Source organism: Lynx canadensis, chromosome A2 (assembly GCF_007474595.2).
Source record: "Lynx canadensis isolate LIC74 chromosome A2, mLynCan4.pri.v2, whole genome shotgun sequence".
NCBI classification, from domain to species: domain Eukaryota; kingdom Metazoa; phylum Chordata; class Mammalia; order Carnivora; family Felidae; genus Lynx; species Lynx canadensis.
In genome coordinates, this window is record NC_044304.2 from 98,374,518 (window position 1) to 98,400,189 (window position 25,672).

The 25,672-nt window shown below is 37.0% G+C and overlaps 1 protein-coding gene across 2 annotated transcripts in view; it reads left to right on the forward strand.

Annotated features, from left to right (window-relative positions):
- Positions 1-25,672, forward strand: part of DYNC1I1 (dynein cytoplasmic 1 intermediate chain 1) — a 313,529-nt gene that overhangs the window by 36,355 nt on the left and 251,502 nt on the right. The window contains exons 3-5 of one of the 2 annotated variants that reach the window (XM_030307990.1): positions 2,860-2,974; positions 5,717-5,807; positions 20,183-20,242. In XM_030307990.1, coding sequence (XP_030163850.1) covers positions 2,860-2,974; positions 5,717-5,807; positions 20,183-20,242 — 266 coding nt within the window. The remainder of the gene's footprint in view (positions 1-2,859; positions 2,975-5,716; positions 5,808-20,182; positions 20,243-25,672) is intronic. The other variant, XM_030307991.1, reaches the window with a different exon arrangement.

A 25,672-nucleotide genomic window follows, 5' to 3' on the forward strand; every position in this document is an offset into this window, starting at 1 on the left:
GAAAGACACCTAGCACATTTTTTAATTGCTAGCACTGTGAAATCACTCCTATTGAGTCATTAAAATATATTAGGATTCTACAGTAATTACATGGAGAAAATCAAAAGTTTCGTGACTAGAGCACTTGGTATAACTAACTGCCTTGGATGTAGTATCACTCTGTTTAGTTTAAGGTGCTAATTGGTAACAGATAGGAATTGCCTTTATTTCTAATAAGCCCCAGTTACCTAAGTTTGCATTTTCCTTGTCACCTTTGAGTGCTGATAGCTTTCTTAAGCTTTTGTTACATCTAGATGGACATTTGTCCTTACTAATCTATGTCATTATATTGCCTTCTTCCTTAAGAATTAAAGAAGGTGGAAGGCAGAGAATGAATTGCAGAGGCACCTGTATGAAAAGGAATGAAATTTTGGAGGAGGAGTTCAGGTGTGCTGTTTTTGCACAGTGTATGGTTATGCATGCTGATGTGTGACATGCCCTCTAGTGTGTTTCTTAAATGTTTAATGCTTAAAGAATAAATTAAAAAAAATTCTGTGCCTTTCTGCATAGGACATACATGACAGAAAGTTTTAGATAATATACTCTAAGTTTATTGGAAAGGAAAGGATTAGGCAGATCTTCTTCGGTTCGCTCTATTTAAGCTCCATTAGAACCTCTTTGTCTCATTACCGTTGACACTCTGTTGTCCTTCACTACGTTTTTGTTAAAAGAATGAGGAAAGGTTAATGACTCTTTTTGTTGCTAGGATATAGCAATGACTCTGTTATGAACACTGGGTCACTGAAAGTTTAGAGGACTCCTAACAGTGCTGTTGTAAAGGCACTTGCTGAACAGAGTGCAGTTGGCGGAAGGATGTAAAATTCTGAGATTCTATAGTTATAGAATAACAATTACCAAAGGGAGGTAATTGTTCATTTATTCAATACATTAAAAAAATTTTAATGTTAAATTTTGAGAGAGAGAGACAGACAGAACACGAGTGGGGTAGGGGCAGTGAGGGAGACACAGAATCCGAAGCAGGCTCCAGGCTCTGAGCTGTCAGCACAGAGCCTGACATGAGGCTCAAACTCTTGAACTGAGAGCTAATGACTGGAGCTCAAGTCAGACACTTAACCTCTCAGCTTTACTGTGAGGATATAGTGGTGAACAAAATAAACACATATCTGCTCTCAGTAAAGCTGAAAGTCCAGTGATGGCTAAACTCTCCACTGTAAAATCATATTGTTTCATACTGGCTTCCTAAGATGGATTTTGCTTATCTTAGTTTTTCCATTTGTATTTCAGTAACTTCTATGGTAATTCCCTTTTGTTTGATTTCCTCCTTCCTTTTTTTAACTTTCTGATATGTGAATGTTGACATAGATCCTCACTCTGCAAGGCCCTTCTTCCTATTTTAGTTCTATCTTTGCCTCTGTTGTGCGCATACACTTTGGAACTTTCTTCAATAAGTTTAAATGTTAAAATTGGAAAAGAATGTGAACTTTGCTATCTTCACGGATAGAGATTAAGCTGTCATTTCAGAATTTTGGGCTAGGTGAGAGTGCCAGAAAGCCTCTAGTGCTCTCATTAGCCTTCATCAACCCCCACAATGACAGTTTTTCCTCAAATGACAGATAGACTTCAAATATGAGAGCATTTTAAGCCTGAGATGAATAATAACAAAAGTGTCGAGCCCAACATTATGTGCAGAGATGCATTTTTCTTATAATCAGTGTGTAGGTTATCATTTGGAAGTAAAAGTTGCATGGACTTTTTCCGCTTCAGATGCCACGATGTAAATTATGCTTTGGTGCTTTGAAATGTACCCGGCTACCCTTGAAGCAGATAATATACCTGTTAGGGTACCCAACTTGCCCCTGGGGAGAAGGGTGTGTTTGGTAACTGGATAATTGGTTTTTGACAACCTTAAGATAGCTTCACTTTTGTAAACTCTCAAAGCTTTATCATGAAGCAGGATGTTACCATGTTTCAGATGTGGGATAAATGCCTTGTCTTAAGTAATTAACTGTGTTAGGAAAAAGAAAAGACCTGAATGTTTAATTAGCCCAGAATCCCACCGATGACCTTCTTTAACCTGTATTTTGTTGTCCCTATCCTATAGAAAACACGAACCAGACATAGGATCTGTCTATATGAAGCCCTGTGTTTGTTTGACAGAATTTGGGAAACTTCTTCTGAATGATTTTTTTATTCTATATTTTTCTACAAGATAATTTTCTCCCTTGATTTAATATATTTAATGGAAGCCTGTGAAAATCAGAATTAAGTAACAACACTTAGATATCAATATTGCTCACATGCCTCAATAAATATTGTAGCATGGTTTATTTTAAACCATGGTAAAATTAGATTGCTGATACAGAGTGTATTTTACAGTTACAGATTTCAGAACTAGTTTTATTTTTTAGCCAGATCCCAGTAATTCTTTGTTTTCATAATTCCAACATGAGGCGTGAATATTATAAACACGCACTCATCAAGAATTGATAGATAGTATGTCTTCCCAGAAGGGACAATGGGGTTGAAAAAGGCAAACAATTAAAAAAAAAATAATCCATATTATCCCAGTCAGAAATATTTAACTCTGATGGTTTCTTTCAAAACTGAGTGAGAGAAACTTTCATACCATGCGATAAAAGCAGGGGAAAAAAACCTTCAAACAAAAGAGAAAGCACGGGGTTAGTAATTATTAAGTGGAGCAGTTGCAGTGTTTTTTCATCCTTTATACACATGATTATATCTATTTATGGCTTTTGCTTGGTCTTCACTGCCACTCATTTACCACTTTCAGTTTAAGCCAGGAAAAGCATATACTTAGTTCTGTTATTAACTTTTCTTACTGGCATCTACTCTTTTTAGGCTGATATGCAGCAAAAGAAAGAACCTGTTCAGGACGACTCTGATCTGGATCGCAAACGCAGAGAGACAGAGGCTCTTTTGCAAAGCATTGGTATATCACCGGAGCCCCCTCTAGGTACCTAAACGGTGTTACTGTTTTCTTAAATTTGGCTTGCATGGGATTTACCATGTCCAGCGTTTACTATTCTTTTATGTCTCTTTTATTTTTATTTTTGAAGAAATTCTGTGGCTTATGGTTCAGCTGTATTTATTTTTGGAATTGAGGGGGCTGGAAGGAGATGGAAAGACAGATTGCTGCTTATTGACTGATTATATGGTCAACCTTCTCTACTGTGTACTAGTAGATTATTTTATACTTGTTAAACGAGTTGCCACATGGTAAACACAAGAAATCTTGGAATTTTTTTCTTAAATTGTTCTTCATTTCCATCACTGAATCCCAGCCTTTCTCTGCCAACCTAAATACTGTGAATCTGGTTATGAATTTCATAACCACTACAGGCATAGAATTATTCCATGATGAAAATAGAAAGCTCAGTGGGAAATGTGAAGGAAAACTTAAAATAGTGACAAATTAACAGCTACTTAACAAGTTTAAATTTATTCGAGTCTATTGTAGATCTTGGTTTCACTGCTAATTGGCATTTTTATTGCAACACCCCTCCTCCAACTCATTCATTTGTAGTTAATTGTCCACAATCTCATTTTGTGACTAGGGTTTGGATATTGAATTATTTGGTTTATTTGTGTTGAAGGTAAACTTCTACATGATGTGTTTATTCTGTCACTTCATTGTGTATCTCTCATGTGATCATTTATTTTATTTCTCTTTATCCATTTGCTTTCCATACATTTCAGGATAATCCTGGGGTGTCTGTGAAACTACATGATAGCCAATATAGTAAAAAAAAAAAAAAAAAAAAGACTTTAAAAATAATGCATATAAGTAGATACAATATCAAGTCTTCATTTCAAAATGGTTTGTTTTTTTAAATCCCACCATTGGCTTTTATATTAAAATAAATTTTTATTTATTTCCATAGTTACTTAAACTAAGAATAAAAATTGTCCCATGTACAACAAAATGACAAGTATTTTATTAATATAAGAAAAAGCAATATGTAATAAGCTAATGAATTATTAAGTGTTACTGTATATAATTTAATATATACACACACAATTAAAACACCATAAAAAAGTATTTTATACTGACCCTCAGTTTGCATTAGGTAAAATCATATGTCTAACAATTATAGAAGGAGCCCCTACAAGATGTTGGTTACTTCGTTTAACTTCTTTATGGTATGGAAGATGTAACCTTTGGGATATTTGGCTGATGGACCTTCTTTGAGGAGCTGACAAACTTCTTAATACTTAGTTAACTTGTGACGTAATGTAGACACTTTGCAGTAATCCATTATGTTTTTTGCCTCAAAATAGCCTTTGAGATTCTGTTGCAGTGTGAACACTGGTTAAGCCCCATAGTCGTATGTCTTATTTTCCTCTATTCTAAATAAAGCCAGCAATTAAACTTTAAGAACAAAACAGTTAAGTATCTCTAAACCATGACCACTATGGCCAAATTCTGAGCTATCCCTGCATTCCCGTCAGGGGACTTGGTGAGAGTGGTGCCCATTTTCAGTTTTCATCCATCTCTCCAACTTACCCTCTGACTTACTACAGAGGGTAATCAGTGAATTAATTATGGGAGCTCACGAAATTCCTAGTTTCATGACAGATCTGCCATTGTGTTATAGGATTTGGACAAAATAGTTAAACCCTTTACTCCATTAAATAAATAAAAGGAAATTGCACATGATTGAAACCAAATGGGAATCTACACTTATGTATTGAAGTTTCTTTCTGCCCATATGGCTTCTCTGGCATGTGTGATATTGAGAACCTCCTGAATTTGTCTGGCCTGGAGCCATCTTGGCTATTTGGTGCAGCTTCTATCTGAAGGACGTTTGGCTTGTACCTGAAGGACAGAAAAAATATATATATACATTTACATTTCCTGTACCTGTTTTCTTTTCTTATCCTTGTGTCAGATCTCCAGCTTGCACTGACCTCAATCTTCGAACTTATTTCTCCAGTCTTTAGAATGGCTGTTTACTTTTGTGCCCATGGCAGTGCCTTCTAACGCTGCCACAGGCGAAGGGAAGCAAGTTCCGAACACAGTAAACAATACAATGGGATGAAACTATTCATTAAATGTAAAAATAAAGCCGCCTGGCATTTTCCTTTGTTTTGAAAAAGATTTTTAAATTACCAGGTTCAACATTTACCCTTTCTCTATCTGTCATTTAGTCTCGCATAGTAAATGCAGTTTATATTCCACAGAGAATTGATTTCCCTCCAATGTAGACATACAACAGACTTTCCTCTCTCTCTTTGACGATTTAAAATTATTCAGAATTACTTATTCCATAATGTTTCAAAGTTTTATAGACACCCACTTTTTTAATAGGTCACATCTATACTAACAAAATAAAGTGGAGAATTGAAATTATCTGGATAGGTCACCCTAGAGAGATATTTGAGTTGAAATATCTGGATAGCTATTTTGATTCTCCATTTCACTTTGTTAAGGTGGACATGGCCTTAGAATCCCTAAGTTAATTCTGTCTAAATTCATTTCAAATTTTAATTTCCAAAATATGAAAAATTCACTTGACTTTCTTCCTTTTCTTTCCTTTTTTTTTTTTTTTTTTTTTTCCTTATCCCATCTTAATCTCTCCTGGCCATACAACCACTTTAATTTGGGCCCATTTGTTTTGATTTGTCTGACACTGCTCTTCTCCAGTGCAGTCGCTGCATTTTTTAACATGGGATACCTGTTATTTTCATTATTTAGTCCCAACCCCTATGTCTCCCTCCTCGAAATCAGTGAGCACTCCCAGTGAAGCTGGAAGCCAAGACTCAGGAGACCTGGGACCATTAACAAGGTAAGAACTGTCCCTCTAACAAAGGCCAGGGGGGATGTCAATATTATAAGAAAACAGAGGCCAAAAAACACCATGCCGCTCTGTTGTGTGCTATTAAATGTCCATGCATCTGCATTTATACTCAGTCAGTTTATATTTAGATTTATGGTGGCTTGCTGTTTTAGTGGCATAGAAATGATTTTGAGCACTAGAAATGATAAACTTGTACCTTATTTTTCCTTGAGTGGGCTAATTTAGCACCATGTGTCTTGTTTGACAAACACAACCACATCCATTAGCTTAGGCCTAAAAGAAAGAGAAGGATCAAAGGCAAGTGGAATATATATCCAGCTTCTTATTATTCTACTCTGGTTTGGTTTCCATGGGAATTTTTGTTAATAAAACACTAACATGTTCTAACCCTTAATTTAATTTTTTAAGCGTGGTGCTTATTGACTTAATAGTATTGACTAATTTGATAACTCAGTCCCCAAAGTGTTTTTATTACTATTACTAATTATTATGATCATCAGAGTTGACTGCTCTGTCTTCTGAGTCAATTGCCAGATTTTTATTACACTATATATACTCAGAAGATTAGGTAACTTCTGAAAGTGAATATATAGACATTTTCTAATTTGACCACTGAAGGGGTATCCAGAAGGCAAAGATGCGAAGAGAGAAAAGAGAAGTCTCATTAACACGCATGGAGTCGTGGTAACTTTCTTAAGCCAGTTGCCTTTGCTAGGATTCCCGTATGCAGGTGCCACAGGCAGGTGATGTTAATGAGCTGGGCGTGGGGGCCTTCGGCAACTGGCTGGGAAGCACCGTGGCTAGGCCAGATGGTCTCCTCACAGCTCGGGCTGGTTGAGCTCATGTGGAAATACGGACCCGATTTTTCCACATCTTTCCATTTTTCATTAGAAGCCAAAAATTAAGGGCTTCATGCAAAAATCTCCTTAATGTTAAACGTTAATGACTTTGTTAAAAGTAGTTGTGGGACGGCTTTTGTCTCTGGGCTGGCAATTTGTGACCTCTGTCTTTGACTCGTAATTAAAATAAAATAAAATAAAATAAAATAAAATAATAAAATAAAATAAAATAAAATAAAATAAAATAAAATAAAATACTTTACTAAAACTTCAAATAAAAAAAAAATCATCCACCACACTAGTGTTCTAACAAATCAGCCTTTGCCTTGTCTATGTATCTTTCTATCCTTGTCTACCTGTGTATATTTCTTGTTACCATGTGTGTTACTGCGTGACAGGTAGACAATTTTGCATTTTTCTTTTTCCATTTAACACATTATCATAAGCATTTTCTTTTGAAAGGACATTATTTCGAGGCCGAGGCAATTTTGGTAGAGAAAAATATGGAAATCAGAATACTCTAGTATTAGCCTGAGCTGTAGCGTTTTTGCGTTTTGTGTGTGTATGTTTCCTTTTTTCTTTCTGAAACCAATATGTAAGTAAGACTGGAATTGTCTCGCCCATGTCTGCCTGTTGGTGTGTTTCAGAATTGAGTATTTTGTTTTATACAGGGAATTTTGAAACCAGTGGACACTACTTTCAGTTTGAGAAAAATGGAAGTAGAGATTCTGTGGGCACCAGGCTGGTTTATTTTAGCAAATCGCCTTTGTGATTTGGGGGCAGCACATGTCTTCTCTCATCTTTTGCTTTGAACACTTCAAAAGGTCTTTGAGAGGAGGGAAAAAAGTAACAATAACACAGTTCTGTAAGATCTAACATTTGTTCAAGAGCTGGCACAATATAATTACATTCCTTAGGGGGTCCATTGGCCTATCATTAAGTTAATATATTTGCCTGTTTCTATACAATGATGGTGTTGTGTCATTAATGCTCAGCTTCAAGGGGTGCATTTGGCAGCATTAAATTCTATTACTGACTTCACAGTTGATGAACCCTTTTGAAAACTGTAGAGAAAGCTGACCTATGCTGTTACTGCTCTGGGGACAGCAGCAAATATTTCTTCTCAGAGAACATCACTCTTCATTTTTCCCCCACTTATATGATGTTTTTGTAACTTAATGAATCACTTTGGAAGAGGTACTGTCTACTCCCACCCTGATTAAATTCCAGCTAGCTTCCATTCTTGATAGGACCGTTCTGGCAAGGGTGGGCAACTAGAAGTCAATGAGCAGATTCCTTCCTGGATGCAGGTTTCATAGGAATGCAAGAAAATTGACACTGAGGAAATGATGATTTTCAGAAAAACTGAGCACAAGATTTGCTTGAGGAATAGGAATGTTAGGAATATCTTAGGATATTTTGCCCTTATTTTGGACTAAGGAAAATCCCATGCAAATTTATGTCTTTGCTTCTATGAATAGGTATGAATTAATTTCAAGAGAACCTTAAAACTTCAGTTTTTAAAATTCCATTTGGAATATCTTTTTCTATAGAAGAAACCTCTTTGAAAACAATTACTATTAACTTTAACACGTCATAAAACATGACTGGGAAAAAGACTTGGTAAATCTTGAGAATATAGCTCTGTAGTCACAAATTTGCTGATGTGTGTGGAATTTGGGCTCTTTGAAAAGTGGAAAATCTTTCAGAAAATAACTCAGAAATCAAATTAACACATCTGGTCCTACCTAACGGTGCACATACATTCTCTGATCCATCTGTCAGAATCTAAAAGCAAAACTGAAATTTTCTTTACAGAGCCTAAACTGGCAAACATTTCTTATGTAACCTCTGTGAATGGTTAATTTGCAAAGTGGCACATTTAATATACCTTACAGAAAAGTTTAAAGTAGGGCTTTAAAAAAGTCAAGTATAACAAAAATTACTTTTACTGATTTTTAAGAGCAGTTGAGTAAAGGTTTTAAAACCAGTGAACAGAAAGTAGAAATATGTAATCATTTTTCAATTATACTAGTGTGATTTAATTTTAACTTAAAGGGTCACAATTCGTTTTGCAATTTCTGCTTCTGTCGGCATTGCCTGCTTCTCATTTGCAATTTACATTTGTGGCATTTTTCTTTCTCTTAATTTTGGTGGAAGCAATCATTGCTCAGTTAATCATACTGGGCAAAGAACAAGCTCTTAGATATTAAAAAATCTATTTTATTAATAAAACATTTGGAAGACTAGTTTTGCTTAGATTTAAAAATCCTGCATATACTATATGCAACTGAAATCCAACACAGTATTAAGAAGGTACTATGGTACGATTAATTAGGATTGGTTAAAAATTTCAAGGATATTTTAGTGTAGAAAATGTGTTACCATAATTCAGCATATCAAAAGATCACAGAAGGAAGAGTGATCATTTAGTAGTATTTAGTTAAATGCTACTTGAGAAATTTAAACACCTATACCCATATTTTAAAACTTTTTGTAAATGAAGAATAAAAGTATTTTTTCTCAAAATGTTAAGTATTAATCTCAAACCAACAGCCTATATCTTTTATACACAAGAGTGATGGATCTAGTACTTTATAGCCCTGAAAGAAGAATGACTTATATTTAGTTGAATACATGTCTCCCTTCCTCAGGAAATGGCAAGTTCCTTGAGGTCAGGGAGTGAGTGATATTTGATAAATGTTGGTTGAATGAATCAACTATTATCCTAATTTTTACAGATGAGGACACTGAGGCATAGACAGAATAAACAATTGTCTCAAGTTCACACAGAACATAGCTACAGTGCTAGGTTTTAACTTAGACAGATTGTCAGAAATTTTCACAATCTATACCACTACCCTACATGATCTCTGACAACAGTTGATATATATCACCCATAGGGTGATAGGTGACTATATCACCCATAGGGTGATAGGTGACTTAACCCAAAAGGTTATTATTAGTATTAAATAAATTAGTATCTGTAAAGCACTTAGAAAGGAGTCTGGCATATGTGAGTTTTAGCTATTGTGGGTTTTTTTTTTTTTTCCACCTGTTTCCAATGGGAAGAGATCTCTTTAGATTCTCTCATAAAATTTGTTGGTGTCATTTTCAAGTTTGATGATGCTGTATCTTCATCTAAGTAATCATGTAAAAAAGTTGAACGTGACAAGGCCAAGGATGGATTGTGGTCCATGTCCCTTGGCACCACTTTCTGGGTTGTCCAACTCTTAATCCCTAACTTTCATAGATTCAACCAGAAATGAATCTAAGTGGTAATCATTCACCCACCTTTATTCTTCTCATTCACATGGATGGATCACAGGGGACTTTGCAACAGGGTCCTTCTCTTGGTTAGTCAAGATACCTTTGGCTTCTCAGGGATAAACCTAAATTGGAGGCTGTACTAGCCTGCCTAAACCCAGGCAGGTGTATTGATCTCATAAAGTACACCTGACTACCAGGGTGTAAGCAATACCATGTCCCAAACCTGATTCAAGGAAGAAAACTTTCAAAATGATTTGAACACCTATCCCATAGCATGTTTAGCAAAATAGTCAGAAGGAGAGGTTACTGATGTTTGCCTTTGGTGAGAAGTGGCATGGGGATGATGGTAGTAAAAGAATTAATTTCTGTCTTCTTTTTCAACCGTGTATGGTCTTAACACCATCATTAGTTCTATTTTCCAAGTGATTAAGACATTTGAGTTCCCCCACATTTTATTTTTAACATCCTCTTATTATTATGGAAAAAACATCAGTGCATTTTGTGTAATTAGAAGATATGGACAACCAAAAATTAGAGAAAATTCATATTCTGACCACTGGAAATTATATTCTTAGTGTATATTCTTAACATCTTAGTGTATGTTCTTTCACAAAATATATATGTCCGAAACATATATATGTTAAATGATATCATTATACAAGCTGTTGAATTTGCTTTTCTAATTGAGTGTCTCTCTTTTTCCATTTCAATACATTTTCATCTTATCTAATATCTACACTTTTTTCAGATTTCCCCAATTGCCCCAACATAATCCTATTGTATTTAAAATTGATCCGTCCTCCCAGCTCTCAGCATCTATTAACCAGAACTCTTATATCCATAGATTTTCTCTAGGGAGGTAAGGTCCCTCCCAAGGGGTCCTAAATGCAGCAGCAGAAGAAATGTCTTCTGAAGCACTGAACAGGAGAACAAAGGTATAACGGGGAATGGATTAGAGGTCATTCAGACTTTCAGCTTTTTGTGCACTCCAGATTAGAATTTGGGACAAAGGAGCAGATGTCTGCACACCCTGTGCTGTTTGATTTAAACACTAGGCTTCTATGTAGTATATATTAAGTTTCATGTTGACAGAATCCTTCGGTAAAATTTAGATATTTGATAAACTCTGTCTTTCCCTGATCTACTGCCCAATGAACTCTCAAATAAGGAAAGTAGAATAATTTGTTTGTGGTCAAGTTGTGTGGGCTGCACCTACTTATCACTTTCTTCTCTCAGTGATTTCAGGAGAGGAAAATGTGCTAAGAGGCAACATGGGGTTAATGCCCAACAGAAAATCTTAGGACTTTCGTTTTTATCCACAATTGAATTTCATAGGATTCTCTAGCACTAGATAAGCCTCAAAGGACTTTTGATCCTTTTTTGGTGAAACCATTGCCCTCTTCTAAGGGGCTCTGATGAATCAGAGGCTAAAGGGAAGATATTAAGGTTTTGGTAAAGTGAAAAAGTACAATAAAATAATGTAGTTATTTAATAAGCCTTGGAGGAAATTTAATAAGCCTATTAACATTTTGTATACACAGAATTTTTTAAATTACCATTATGTAAGGAAAAGTTGATAGAATGCCACCAGTTAGTTGCACTTCAGGGAGACCAATATCACTGATTCAAGGCTGGTTAGAATTCAGTCTCTTTGGAAATTAAAATAAAAGGCACACCTTATGATTTTCTTTTTATGTAGCACGTGAATGGATGAAACATTTGTGATATCTTACTATTTTGTCTTCAGGAGAATGTACTATAAAAGCATACACATTATGATCCCAGTAACAACAGCAAGCAAGGGGTTGCTAAGCTTTCTTGTAGAAAAACTGCTTGCTTGACAGCAGAGCCTCCATGAAAGATGTGGAAAGGCATGTCCTAGCTCTGTGATGAGAAGTCTTAAGTTTCTTCTTGAAACCAGTTCAGATGGGCTTCCTGCATGGCTTTGGTGTGGCCTGTAGCAGAGCTCAGTGTTTGGTAGCCAACAGAGGAAAGATTCTCACACAGTAAACTAAGAAAAATAGTTTTTAAAGGACCCAATATAAGTATGTATCTCACTGTCTCAGTCTTCTTTCTGATATCAGAAGATCTTTATCATCATCATTGCCAATCCCACATAAGGAAATAGTTGGAGTTGGAAAGTAAAACGTGAACACATTATTTAAATGCCATCCTTAATTAATTGACATCATGTTAAGGACAGTGACAGATTGAGTGATATTCCAGGTTTTTAAACGTTCTTATTATTCAGTGCATTACCTTTGGAAATGGCACTTAGAAAAATAGGTGTTTGGGGGTGACACTGACTGGAGGCTTTCTATTTGGCATTATGCTCACACTGGCCCAAACTGTTTTCTTTATCTGATTAGTGACTAGTGATTTGTTTGACAGAGATGACATGTGGAACAGGAGTTCAGAGACTCTGGGATTCAGGGGAGTTCGGTATCCTGCCCTCGAGCTGTCGCTCCACCTTAGAAAAGGAAGAATGTGTGTGAGAAGTTGAGGTCCAGTGCAGTGGCTTCAGGGACTAAATAAAGTTTGCTGAGTTCATTTGGCAGAGAAGATAGCTGGCCTTCTTTGTATTCTCAGCACAGCTCTCAGCTTGGGAAACATCAACGGTGTTAGGCCAGACATGCCCTGTTTTATTCTTTCCTTTTCTGGTAAAGAAAGTAAAAACTATTTCTTTGGGAATCAACTTGCCCTCACTCCTCCCACCCATTGACAGAAAAGGCAAGAACAGATCTACTCATTCACTAAATAGTTAAGAATTTATTGTGTGAAAGATACACAGTAAATGTTAGACCTGCAAGGAAGATAAAGAGAAGGAATCTTCTCACTTGTAAGGAAGCTGTTTCCAGTAAATTGACAGGTTTAATTTGAAGCCATCTAAGAATATATTGCTATGTAATTACAGCTCTCAAATATTTGTACTCATAGAGATGAGCAGTGATGTCATAAACCATTATTCCTAAATAATCTATAATTAATTTGTAGCATATTTATTTGGGACAAGTGATTTTACTTCATTACTACCCTACGTAGAGTCTTGACACATACTAGGTACTTGGTAAATATTTACTGACTTGTGTGTATGTGTGTGTGTGTGTGTGTGTGTGTGTGTGTGTGTGTCTATGTGCACATACTTATGCACAGGCTCAGCTTGCAAAATATTGGGTGGGATGGGTGCAGGACAAGAAGAGTGATGAAGACAGGGGTAACAGCAGGATAGCTCAAGGTCGCTGGACAAGTTGCTTGAAGGTGGACTTTGCTGAAGGAGAACTACTGGCAGTGGTTATAGGATTGAGGTATAAGGTGGGGACTTTGTCACAGAAGCAAGGCAGAAATCCAGCCACTGGAGTCAGGGCAAAAAGTCAGAGTGGGGACTATCAGTGTGTTTGGCTTGATGCTGATACCTTTGGGCTTTGTAACAGTGCTCATTATTTCCTGTAAGTCATCCTCAGATGTGGTCTTCAATCCAGGTTTTGGTCTGTAGATTATCAAAGAGAACTGCAAAATAAGAAGCCCAAGTGTTTCTCTATTTCTGTCCCAGAGAGACAAGTTATTTCTGAATGAGGTTATGAGGTTATTGAGGACAAATATATTTAGAGAGCATGGCATTTGAGCTGAGCCTTACAGAATGCATATGCTTTGGACAAGTCGAGTTGGGAGAAAGGGCATTCCAGATGGTGGAAATGCGTACACAAAGGAAAAGGGCTGGGGAGTATGGGAAGTAGAATGCATGTTAAGGAGCTGAGTCTGGAAAAAAAGGATGACCTTTGTGATAGTTGCAGTCCCTGCCTCCCATTCCTGGTGGCTGTTTATTGAATTCACTTGGGAAGTTGTTACAAACACAGGTACCTGAACCGCAGGTCTAGGTGAGGCCTGGGACACTGTAATTTTATAAAGCCTTCAACTCTGAGGATTGGTGGGGAAGTATTGGTCTGATATAAAGCCTTGAAGGCCTAAACAAGGGTTGTGGAGTGGAAAAGGAAACAAAAGACAGATGAGATGCGAAGGGTGAAATGGCTCTGGTGTGCATATGAGTATCTCCAAAAGGCATGTGAAAAAGTGGACTTGGAGCTCAACGGTGATGAGGACTTTGTGGTTATTTTTTGCAGAAGGTCAATAGACATGGATGGGATGACCTAGGGTTAGGGTACAGAGGTGAGGGAGGGAGTACCCCTGATTGGGGAATGCTTGGCTTTGTAGGGATGCCAAAATTGGCCATGGGATTTGATGATTTGGAGGTTGTCATCATCATCACCATCACCACCATCCCATCACCATCAGCATCATTTTTGTTTTTATTATTGCTTATCATGTTTTGTTTCCATAGGTTGAGTTTCTGGAAGTAAAACAAGTCCAGAATAATTCTGTGTTAATTGTTATTGCTACACACTGGCATGCTGCTATTCAAAAGAACTCAACTGATTTTAAATGCCACCAGAAGTGTATGCAAGTTGAATGTTAGCATGACAAGTGACAGAATTCTTAACTACTGGCTTCCAAATATTTATCAGTCATTAGTTTCTTACAACCAAAGAAAAGGCCAAAGCAAAGACACTCTTTAGGGAAGAATTTCAAGGCTTTGTACTCAGAGGCTTAATAAAGATGGGAAGAAGAATGGAAACCAGCAACTTGCTGTTGGTAAAAGCTGAACAGGGAGAAGTTACACACTCATCAGAGAGCAAGGTATATGCAATACAGACTTCATGTGTTCCACTCCTAAATTATACTTTGAACAAATGGCCAGGGATGATTGTCATTTTGTTTTGTTTTTTAACTTTTACTTCTATCTACTAAACCAAAACTGAGCAAATAAAATTGGACCAATGGAGGGAGAATTTTATAAGAAGTTACTGATGAATTGGTAGAAAGTTTAAAATATAAAGTTCTGTTAGTCTCTGAATAGGTCACTGCTAATTTGAAGAATTTTGACATTTTGTCTATTTTTTTAAAAAAATGTATTGAAAAACACCTTGTCTCCCAAATTGTAAACTAAATGTTACATGGTAGGCTTTTTGAGATGAGATGCCAGAGGCTACATTGTCTGGCACGTATAGGGTCGAGAAGCGAATGATTACTTTCCATGAGGTAGGAAGCTTCTGTACATAGTAGTTTGAAACAAAGTTGGGAAAGGTCTCAAACTGCCAATCTAACTGTGGGACCATAAAACCATGACAGTGCCCCTTAGTCCAGAGTAGGCAGAGAATTATTGGGTTATTCTGAATCTGTGCAAACATCAGGTTCTCCATGAAAGATCAGAAATCTTCTCTTAGATCCTCAGAGAGTTAATCTAAGAAATAACCTAAACCTAATGAATGCAGACAAATGCAGCTCTTAAAAATGAACAAACAAATAATGCCAGGATGGTTTTCCATATAGGAACAGAAGACAAAATCTAACAGACATAGTTAAAGAAAGATTTCATCAATCAGAAAGGGTTTACTTGGGCATCCCATAACTGGGGGAAAAGGGAGACTCTGAGAGCACTGAGTGGGAGTATGTCTTGTTTTGTGGAAAGAGGCAGACATGATGTGGGGCAGGGGGTGGGGGTGTAGGTAGGGCAGGGAAAAGCTGTAGTAGTAAAACATTCAGCTTCACTTTCTCTAATCCCAAACACACTACTGGTCATCTGGCTTCTCAGGATGCTGGCCTTCAAGGAGAGAAGACTTCATCCAGTGTGTGTAATTGCTCTGCCTGGCAGTTATTGTTCTCATGATAAATTGGTAAATTGACACCTAAAATACAACAGGCTCTTATTAGACCTAGTAAACCGTGTCAACTGCTTAAACCCAATAAACTAGGCACTGATGAAAATGAGTCTGTTACATCCAAATCCTAACCCCGTCCTTCCAAACCCAGGTCAAATGGAATCTTTGATCTTTTTAGAGGGAGAGTGTTCCTCTTCTCTGGCTTCCAAAGGATAATGAGTAGAGTCCAATGCCTGGTAGGCTGGCACAGAGTAAACACTCACTGAAAGGAAATGATAGCTGTCATTATTATTCATCTTTCTTGTGGCATTTATTTATTTTTTCAGCTAACATTTATTGAAACTTTAAACTGTGCCAGGCCTGGGCAAGTAATGACAACTACTTTCTTTTTTGTGTCTATGTTATCATTATATCATTAAGTACAAACATTCATACGTCTCATTCCTTCACTAAAATGTAAGATTCTTAAGTGCAAGTCCCATGCGTGTCCCACACCATATCTGTGGCTTATATGGCATGTTTTACTTTCTGCCTAGTTCTACCAAACTATTTATACATGTTGTATCTCTCTATAAGAGTTGTAGTTTTCTTGAGAATTCTTTTCATCCTCTTTCATAGTATTTTATACGTTAGGCCTTTAATAGATATTTATTGAATAAGAAAATGAATGCTCTTGTCAAAAATATCCTCTCCCTGCATGCATTGATTGGTCCATCCCAAAAATGACTGACTAGAACCAATTACTCTACTAAGCAGGGTGATTTCTATATAACAATATTTTGGGGTAGTACATGAGGTTCACAAATGTTTGTTTACTTACAATTTCACTACTTCCTCATTTAAAAAAATAAGCTACCTGGCAAGATTTCACACTACCCAAGAAGCTGTGGGGAAACCATCATTTTATTTTCAGTGATACACTAACTTGATATGAAGATGATCGGGAAGTAAGGTCTGTGTCAATTGGTTATAAAAACGGTACCAATTGGAGAAGAGAGAACTGAAAGGCAGTTTAATAATCATCCAATGATTTAAAAGATTAGGCAGAAACAAAACAGAACAAAAAACCTTTAAATGGTCTCTAGGCCAGCATCTTCATTTTGCTGAGGACAGAGAGCTCCGTCAGGATGCACAGTACAGTCACATCCCAAACACAAATCTCTCACCCAGAGAACCAGGCGTGGCCCTCTCCAAGGTCCTGCCATCTATGGAGAAGTTCTGCAAGCTTGCACAGAAGGAATTCAGCCCACGTTTCATACACATGTCTAGGCTACTCGTGGAGACAGAGACAACCTTTGCCCATTTAATGTATTGGCTTTAAGTTCTTCTTCAAAGAGAGAGTACATTCTGTGCAAGTCTGACCACCCCACAGATAATAATGGGAAAATGAGAAGAAAATAAAAGAGGCACACCTGGTAGCATCCTTGGCTTGACTCCCTATCCCACTGCTCATTACTGACGATGACTATGGTTTCTTTTACTAAATAATATATGTGTGACTGTGGGGCAGGACCGCTGTGGGTTTGTTACATAGACCAGCCCTTGTTGTTCTGCCTGAGTAAAGGCAAACTCCAGACTGCTGACCTGTAGACTTTTTTGAGTGGTTCTGATGGAATCATCATTTTTACCTCTTAAGGATACAGTGAGTACAGATGAGCTGTCAGATAAGTAACAGGACAGCCAGACCACCTGGGAGCAGCTGCATTCTTCACCTGCCTGGGACAAGTGAAAAGATCAAAAAAGGTCGTCCTGTAAGGAACCTCAAGGCAAATTGAGGGCCAAGTAGCTGACCCCACCCCTTATAGGGAAATGCTTCTCACAGTCAGCCAGAGCCAGAGGCTGCTGTTCTGTCTATAGGCAAAGAAATGCCCTTAAAGATAAGCGGTTTGATTTCCAGGGATACATGATTAGCAAATATGAATCACTGTAACAGATTCTGTTACTTCCACCATTTGAAACAGGTGAAGGAATCAGTGTCCAGAACCTGAAAAGGCTGCATTTCTCGAGCAGAGAAAGAGTCCAGACCAGGGGTTCTCACCCCTGGCTGCACATTAGAATCACCTGGAGAGTTTTCAGAAATACAGATGCTTGGATCTCACCCTGCACATTCTGATTTAATTGGTCTGAAAGTGGCCTGGGCCTTAGGCCAGGTTTGAGTTAATCACAGGTTTAGAGGCTGACATATTTGAGGATCTACGATGCTTTCTGTCTGCTGACGAATGAAAGCAGTAGTCTAGCCCCGTCATTCTCTAAAGGTGGTTCCAGGGTCAGCTATAAGCATTACCTGGGAATTTGTTAGAGTACAACTTCTCAGGCCCCACCCCAGACCTACTGAATCAGAATTTCTGGGGTTGGAGATCAGCATTCTGTAGTTTTGTAAGCCCTCCATATCATTCTGATCCTTGTCAGAGTTTGAAAACCCACTGATCTAAGTCAAGACTTTGCTACTCAAAGTGTGGTCTTACAGACTGGTAACATCTATGTCCCCTGGAGCCTGTTAGAAATGTCACAGACCTACTAAATCAGAATCTGCATTTCAACAGTACTCTCAGGTATGTGTATGCACACTGAAAGTTGAGAAGCACTGGTCTAAGAAACAGTGGCTGATTAGTATTCTCACTGGATTTTAGTTGTGATGTTTCAGAACGTCCAGGTAAGAGGACAAGAGCACAGCCAGAGCTGGTAAGGAAAGCTGTGACTCTGCATCTGTTACCTTTGCAGGAGGAGCCTATAGGTAGGATATTGACTCAAAGAAATATCCGTAGTAGATATAGTGAATGTGGTAGTAATAAGAATAACTACTGTTTACCAAATAGTTACTTTGAGCTTTATAGGTATATTATAGGTATAATTGCATGTAATCCCTGTAGAAAACCAGAGGGAGATCATCCATCCACTCATTCATGCATTCAACTAATATTGTATTATGTAAGTATGTATGCCAGGCACTTTTCTAGGCATATCTCTATAATCTAGGGATATAGCCCACCCACCCAGCCACCCCCACCTATTATAAGGCTCACATCTAGATGAAATAGCCAACAGTAATAAATACACTGATGCATAATAAAGCCATGGATGTTATGAAGAAAGGAAAATGGTGTAAGGGACAGGGATGAAGACTGACAAGGAAGTGCTACAAGGTAGTGAGAGAAGGAAATCCCCTCTGAGCAGGTGGCATTTGAGGGAAGACATACAGCTCTTAAGGGGAAGAATATAAAAGAGGACACAGTGAGTGGGAGACAGTGGTTGAACATGTTTGGAAGATTCCCGTAGGCCAGGTCAGCTTAAAACTAAATTGTCTCATAGGCCATGGTAAGTCTTTAGAGACCAGGAAACTGAGCAGGGTTTCTCAAACTTTAAGGGGCCTGCAAATGGCTTGGGACCTTATTAAACGGTAGTGTGCAGTCAGTGAGTCTGGGGTGAGACGTGAGTCTGCATTTCCAACAAGCTCCCAGAGATGCTGCCGATCCTGGTCTGTGGGCCACACTTAGATTAAGCAAAAGGTAATGGGGTTTGAGAAAGGTTCTTGTGTGCACTCAGTTTATAGAAGAACTATCTATCCCCTTTTATTTTTTTTATATATTCTTTAAAATGTTTATTTATTTTGGGAGAGAGAAAGAGAAGCATGAGCGGGGGAAAGGCAGAGAGAAAGGGAGAGAGAGGATCCCAAGTAGGTTCTGCACACAGTCAGTGCAGAGCCTGACGTCCAGCTGGATCTCAGGAACCCTGAGTTCATGACCTGAGCGGAAATGTGAAAAAGAGTCAGATTCTTAACTGACTGAGCCACCCAGGTTCCCCATCCCTTTTCATTTTGAAGGAGAAATAATAAGAAAAACTGAATGCCTTGGTAACTGTTGATAATTTGTGCTGTCTCTTGTGAAATATTTAAAAGATATGATATTGCCGGTATCATAGAAACAAGTGTTATTGCTGGTGATCATCTCAGTGGAACACCAAAACACTCGTGAGCCTCTAAATCCAATGCATTATACTTGCAGTAACTGACTTGAGGAAGCCAGCAGTTCAGCAGGCCTGGAAGTCAGCCTCCATCTGGTCTGACCTCCCCAGACGCTCCTGCTCTGGCCCCCCTGCAGCCTTGCCTTTGGTCTCTTCTCCACAAGGGAGATGCTCCGTGTTCCCAGGTGTAGATGGGCTCCAGGGTTTCAGAAAAACATGAACCAGTTTCCATGATCAAATCAGTCAGGCTTGAGTAAAAAGCAGAACCAACTAAAAAGGGGTGGGGATGTGGGTAGAGTGACAGTATTTAGCTCAAGGCTTCCTTTCATGAAAACAAGCATAACTTCCAGTATCAAACAGATGTTCAAAGGAAAGGACTGCTCCTCACTTTCTCTGGTCACTTGATATTCATGGGGTCTCCCTTGAACCTGGGGCCGGAGCGGGGTGGAGAAGCGGGGAGATGTTCTGTGTATGTGCTGTAGATGCCATTGCCTTGATGAATGACATGGTTTGGTTTGGTTTGTTTCCCTCCCCTTTTGTTAATTCTCTGTGTTCTTTTTCCTTTGTGCTGCACGATTAGGACCCTGCAGTGGGACACAGACCCCTCAGTGCTCCAGCTGCAGTCAGACTCAGAACTTGGGTATATGTCTGCTCTTTTGTTACTCCTTTTATGATTTCTTTGCTATAGTTGTGTTGAAATGCTGGAGCTGTTGTTTGCTCATGTTTTTTTTCCCCTTTTGTTGAACTTCCAGTTGGAGAAGTTTATTTCCTTCTGTTAGTTTTCCTTATAAAGTTAAGCTCTGAAGAAAGTCCCTCTTTGTGGAAAACACCACAAAAAGGTGGCTTTTGATTTCTCCTTAATTCCTATCACTGCAAAACAACACTCTTCTAAAACAAAAATATAAACATACACCCACCCCTCTGCTTCAAGGTGGGGCGCAAGTATTCTGTGGGAGGAGATACATTTGAGTATACCCTTACCATCCTTTGCTTCTACTAACAAATTGCCTTAGGGTTAATTTTTGTCTCAAATTGATATGAAAATGTCCTGTCTTGTGTGTTTCCTTTCCTTTTCACTTTTTTGGGGACTCACAGGAAGCATTTATTTCGAATTAAGTTTGAACATATAAAGATTCCTGTTAAAGAAAAAACAAATTTGTTCAATTTCTCAATATTAAGAAATCTCAAATATTGATGGATAATATCTCCTACATTGGAAAGATCTTTTTTTTTTTTCCAGATGGAACTGTACTGTCACAGGTTAACAGATAGCTTCAGAATGGAAAACTCATCCCCAAAGAAAAAAACACACAAGCATATCCTAGAAACTGAATTTATTTCTCTTGTGGGACTGGAGTTAGCCATAGTGATGCATGAGGTATTTCCAGACGGGTGCTTATACCAGCTCTTGCTCAAGCTCAGGACAGCCAGCCTGTGTGTTTCTCTTCCCAACTTTGCATTCAGTGAAATCAGCCATGGTGGAAGTATTTACACTATAAAAATTGGCAAATGCTACAAACCAGGGCTTGCTCCCTTTCCCTCAAGCCAGTTAACAAACATTTACCAAATATGCCACTCGGTCCCTCCATATGTGAATAGCACACTTTATTACAGTATTTTATAAAATTATCACTTTTTTCTAAATTTAACCCCATAAATCTCAAAGCGGCCATTTATTTACTTGTTTGTTTATTTATTATTTATTTTGAATTCCTGAGATTCCTGGGAATGTATCTGTGGGTTTCTGTCAATGTCAGTGCCTGCTGTAGGTGTCCCGGGAGGTTGAAGGGCTGGCTGGGTGTTAGATTAAATGCCATCTGCCCGTGTCCCTTTGTATGCAAGAATTCTCAGAAAACCCACAAGCCTGCTAAACCAAAGAAATAATCCCAACACTTCAGGTAACTAACCGAAAACACTTTTTCAACATTACTAAATTCTTGGCTATTTAGTTTTGTAGTGTATTGTATGTCATATTTCAATTTTTATTATTTGAATGACCAAGAAATGTGGCTTAAATCAAGCACAGAAACATGAAGATATAGCATGTTACAATTCAGGGGAATTTCAGAGTGCAATCCTTCAATATTTCATTGTGTTTAAAAAAAAAATAGAGGATGGAACTGGCACAGACTCTACCCGATGCGCTTAAATTAACAGATTTTTAGACAGATTGTGGCATTGCTAAATTACACTTGCTGATGTGGAACAGTTGGGAATTTTCCCATTTATATGTGTTTTCTAAGCTAAAACTCAGTTGACTATGCAGATTAAAACTTGTGACTTACTCTGGGGAGGTGGCGTATCTGTGGCTCCCACCTTGCCTGTCACATTTTACTTCAGAGCAGGCCCAGTGAGTCAGAGAAAGATGAGAAATGAGATTTTCTGTTCGCTGAGTGGTTGGTTGTAGAGAGTTTGTAAGGAGCATTCAGACTATTTGAAAGAAGAGATGATTTTAGCCAAGTTACAATTTCAAATACTGATTAGTGAAAATTTCCCTTTTCTGACAGTCGGTGTAGGGCAGTCTTTCTCTCATACATAGTTTTATGGAATATACTTCTGGCAACAAGATTTTTCTGGAGATTTTATTTCCTCTTCTTGATGCTTGGCATGGGGTTGACCATAGTCCATGGCTTGCCCTGTCCCTATGTTTTTTTTAATCGAAGGATAGTTGACATTCACTTGATTTTTTTAAACAGCTTTATTGAAGTATAATTGACAAAAAAAAAAAAAAACCCTGCACACATTTATTCAGATTGGCAAGTTTTAACAGGTGTACACATTTTATGAAACCATCACCACAACAAAGATGGTAAACAGATTCATCATCCCCAAAAGTTTCCTCACAGCCCTTTTAACCCTCATCCTGCTTCCTCCCAACCTTCAAAACAAACAACTGGTTTTCTTTCTGTCACTATACGTTCGTTTATATTTCCTAGAATATCATATGAATGAAACCATGCGATAGGCACTCTTTTGACTGACTTCTTTCATGCAGAATAACTATTTTGACATTGATTCAAGTGAGATGTGTATCAGTAGTTCATTCGTTGCTATTGCTGAGTAGTCCTCGTCTGGATATGCCAGTTTGTTTATCCAGTCACTTTGATGTACATTTGAGTTGTTTCCAGGGTTTTTTTTTTTTTTTGCCCATTACAAATAAAACTGATGAGCATTCATGTACAGATCATTTTATAGACATATATTTTCATTTCTTTTGGGTAAATGTCACCAAATTGAATGGCTGGATCATATAGTGCATGTACATTTAACTTAAGAGACTGTCAAGGTATTTTCAAAGCGGTTTTATCAGGATACATTCTCACCAGCAGTGCATGAAGCCCTCAATCCCTCCCTATTCTTGACAACACTTGACTTGGATTTTTAAAAATATTAGTTTTTTTAAACACTATTAGAGGAGTGCAGTGGTATCTCACTGTGGTTTTAATTTGCATTTCCCTAGTGACAATCGTGTTGGATATCTCTTTATGTGTTTATTTGCCACATGAATATCTTCTTTGATGAAATGTCTGCTTGAATCATTTGCCCTTATTGTTTATGAATTGGGTTGTTTTCTTATCATGGAGTTTTGAGAGTTCTTTATATATTTGGGATACAATCCTTCATTCGATGTGTAGTTCGTAAATATTTTCTCCCCACTTGTGACTTGTCTTTTTTATTCTCTTAACAGTGTCTTTAAGAAAACAAACCTGTTTAATTTTGACAAATTCCAATTTACAAATTTGATCTTTTATGGATCATGCTTTTGGTGACATAATTTTAATATCAAGGATTCCTTAAATAGGTGGTAGAATACAATCGTCTATGAAATGGTTTGAGTTTGGGATTTTATTGTGGGGACTATTTAAAAAACAAATTCAATAATTTTAATAGTGGTGGAGCTATTGAGGAAATCTGTATTTTTCTGAATGAGCTTTGGCAGTTTGTATCTTTGAAGTAATATGTCCGTTTCATTTCCATTGGCAACTTTATTGGCCTAAAATTGTATATGTATTCTGTTATTATCTTATTTTGTATATGTATTCTCTTATTCTCTTATTATCTCTTTATAGCTACAGAATCTGTAGATATAGTCACCTGTCTCATTCTTGATATTGGCAAATTTTGTCTTATATCTTTGTCTTCTGGTAAGTATGGCTAGAGGTTTATCAATTTTATTGATCTTCTCAAAGAACCAGCATTTGGATTCATTGATTTTCTTTATTTTTCTATTTTCTATTTCACCAATTTCTACTCTGATATTTCTTTTGCTTACTTTATATTTAATATGCTTTTCCTCTTCTAGTTTCTTAAAGTAGAAGCAGAGGTCATTGACTTGAGATCATTCTTCATTTTTTTTTTTAACGTTTATTTATTTTGAGAGAGAGAAAGTGCAAATGGGGGAGGGTCAGGAGAGGGAGAGAGAGAGAATCCCAACCCCTGGTGCAGGCTCAATCTCAAAACTGTGAGATCATGACCTGAACTGAAATCAAGAGTCAGATGCTTAACCAATTGAGCCACCCAGGCACCCCGAGACTTTTCTTCGTTTCTAATATAGGTATGTAGTGCTATAAAATTCCCCTTACTTACTGCATGTTGCAAATTTTGATATATTTCAATCATTTTCATTGAATTCAAAATACTTTCCAGTTTCCCCCTTTTACTTCATCTTTAAGTGATGAGCTATTTGGAAGTGTGTTATTTAGTTTCCACATATTTGGGGTTTTTCCAGAGATCTTTATGTTATTGATTTCTAATTAAATTATTTTTTGGTTACAGAACATATTTTGTACTATTTGTGTCCTTTTAATTTGTTCAGACTTAGTTTATGGTCCATAGTATGATCTGTTTTAGTAAATGTCCTATGTGCCCTTAAAAAGGATGTGTTGTGCTGTTGTTCCATAAATGTTCTATAAATGTCAGTTAGGTCAAATTGGTTGATTATGTTGTTTCAATCTTCAGTATCTTTTGCTAATGTTCTGTTTGTTGGCTCTGTCAATTATTGCTAGAGGGGTGAAATTTCTAACTACAGTTTTGAGTTTTCCTATTTCTTGCAATTCTGTCAGATTGTGCTTCATGTATTTTGAAATATTGTACTAGGTGCAGAAATGTTTAAGATTCTTATGTCTCTCGATAAATTGATGTCTTTATCATTATGAAATGAACTTCTTTGTCCTTGGTAATATATTTTGCTCCAAATCTCCTTTGTGTGACATTAATATTAGCCACTCTAGCTTTCTTTTGATTAGTGTTAGCATGGTATATCTTTTTTCACTCTTTAACTTTTACTTTTATTTGTTTCTTTACATTAAAAGTACATTTCTTATAGGCAACATGTAATTGGGTGTTATATTTTTATCTGTTCTAATAGTTTCTGTCTTTTAATTGGGATATTTGCACTATTTGCATTTAATGTAATTATTGATATGGTTGGGCTTGAATCTGTAATACTGATATTTGTCCTCTATTTGTCCTATGTATTCTTCTTTCTTTTTATTATTATTTTTGGTGCTTCCTTTTGTATTATTGAATTTTTTATTATTCTATTTTAACTTTTTCTTGACTTATTAGCTGTATCTCTTTGCTTTATTATTTTAGTGGTTGCTTTAGTATTTATAATGTATATCTTTAATCTATCACGATCTACCTTCAAATGATATTGTTCCACTTCCTGTATAGTACAGGAACTTCTTAATATGTTTACATTTATATTTAACTTCTTGATTTTCGTGGTGTTGTTGTCATACATTTTGTTTTTCATTCTGTTATAAAGCATACACTGCCTTATTTTTATTTTTGTGTAAGTAGCCAATTATCACTGAAAATAAAATATTAAGAAAAAATATCTTATGTATTTACTCATGTAGTAAATACTTTTCTGATGTTTATCATTCCTTTGTATAGATCCATATTTCCACCTGGTATAATTTTACTTCTGCTGGTGGATATCCTTTAACATTTCTTAAAGGAAAGGTCTTCTGTTAAGGCAGAAATTCACTAATTTTGAGCAATTTGATTACGATGTACCTTGGTAAAGTTTTCTCCATGTTTTATGTGCTTGGGTTCACTGAGA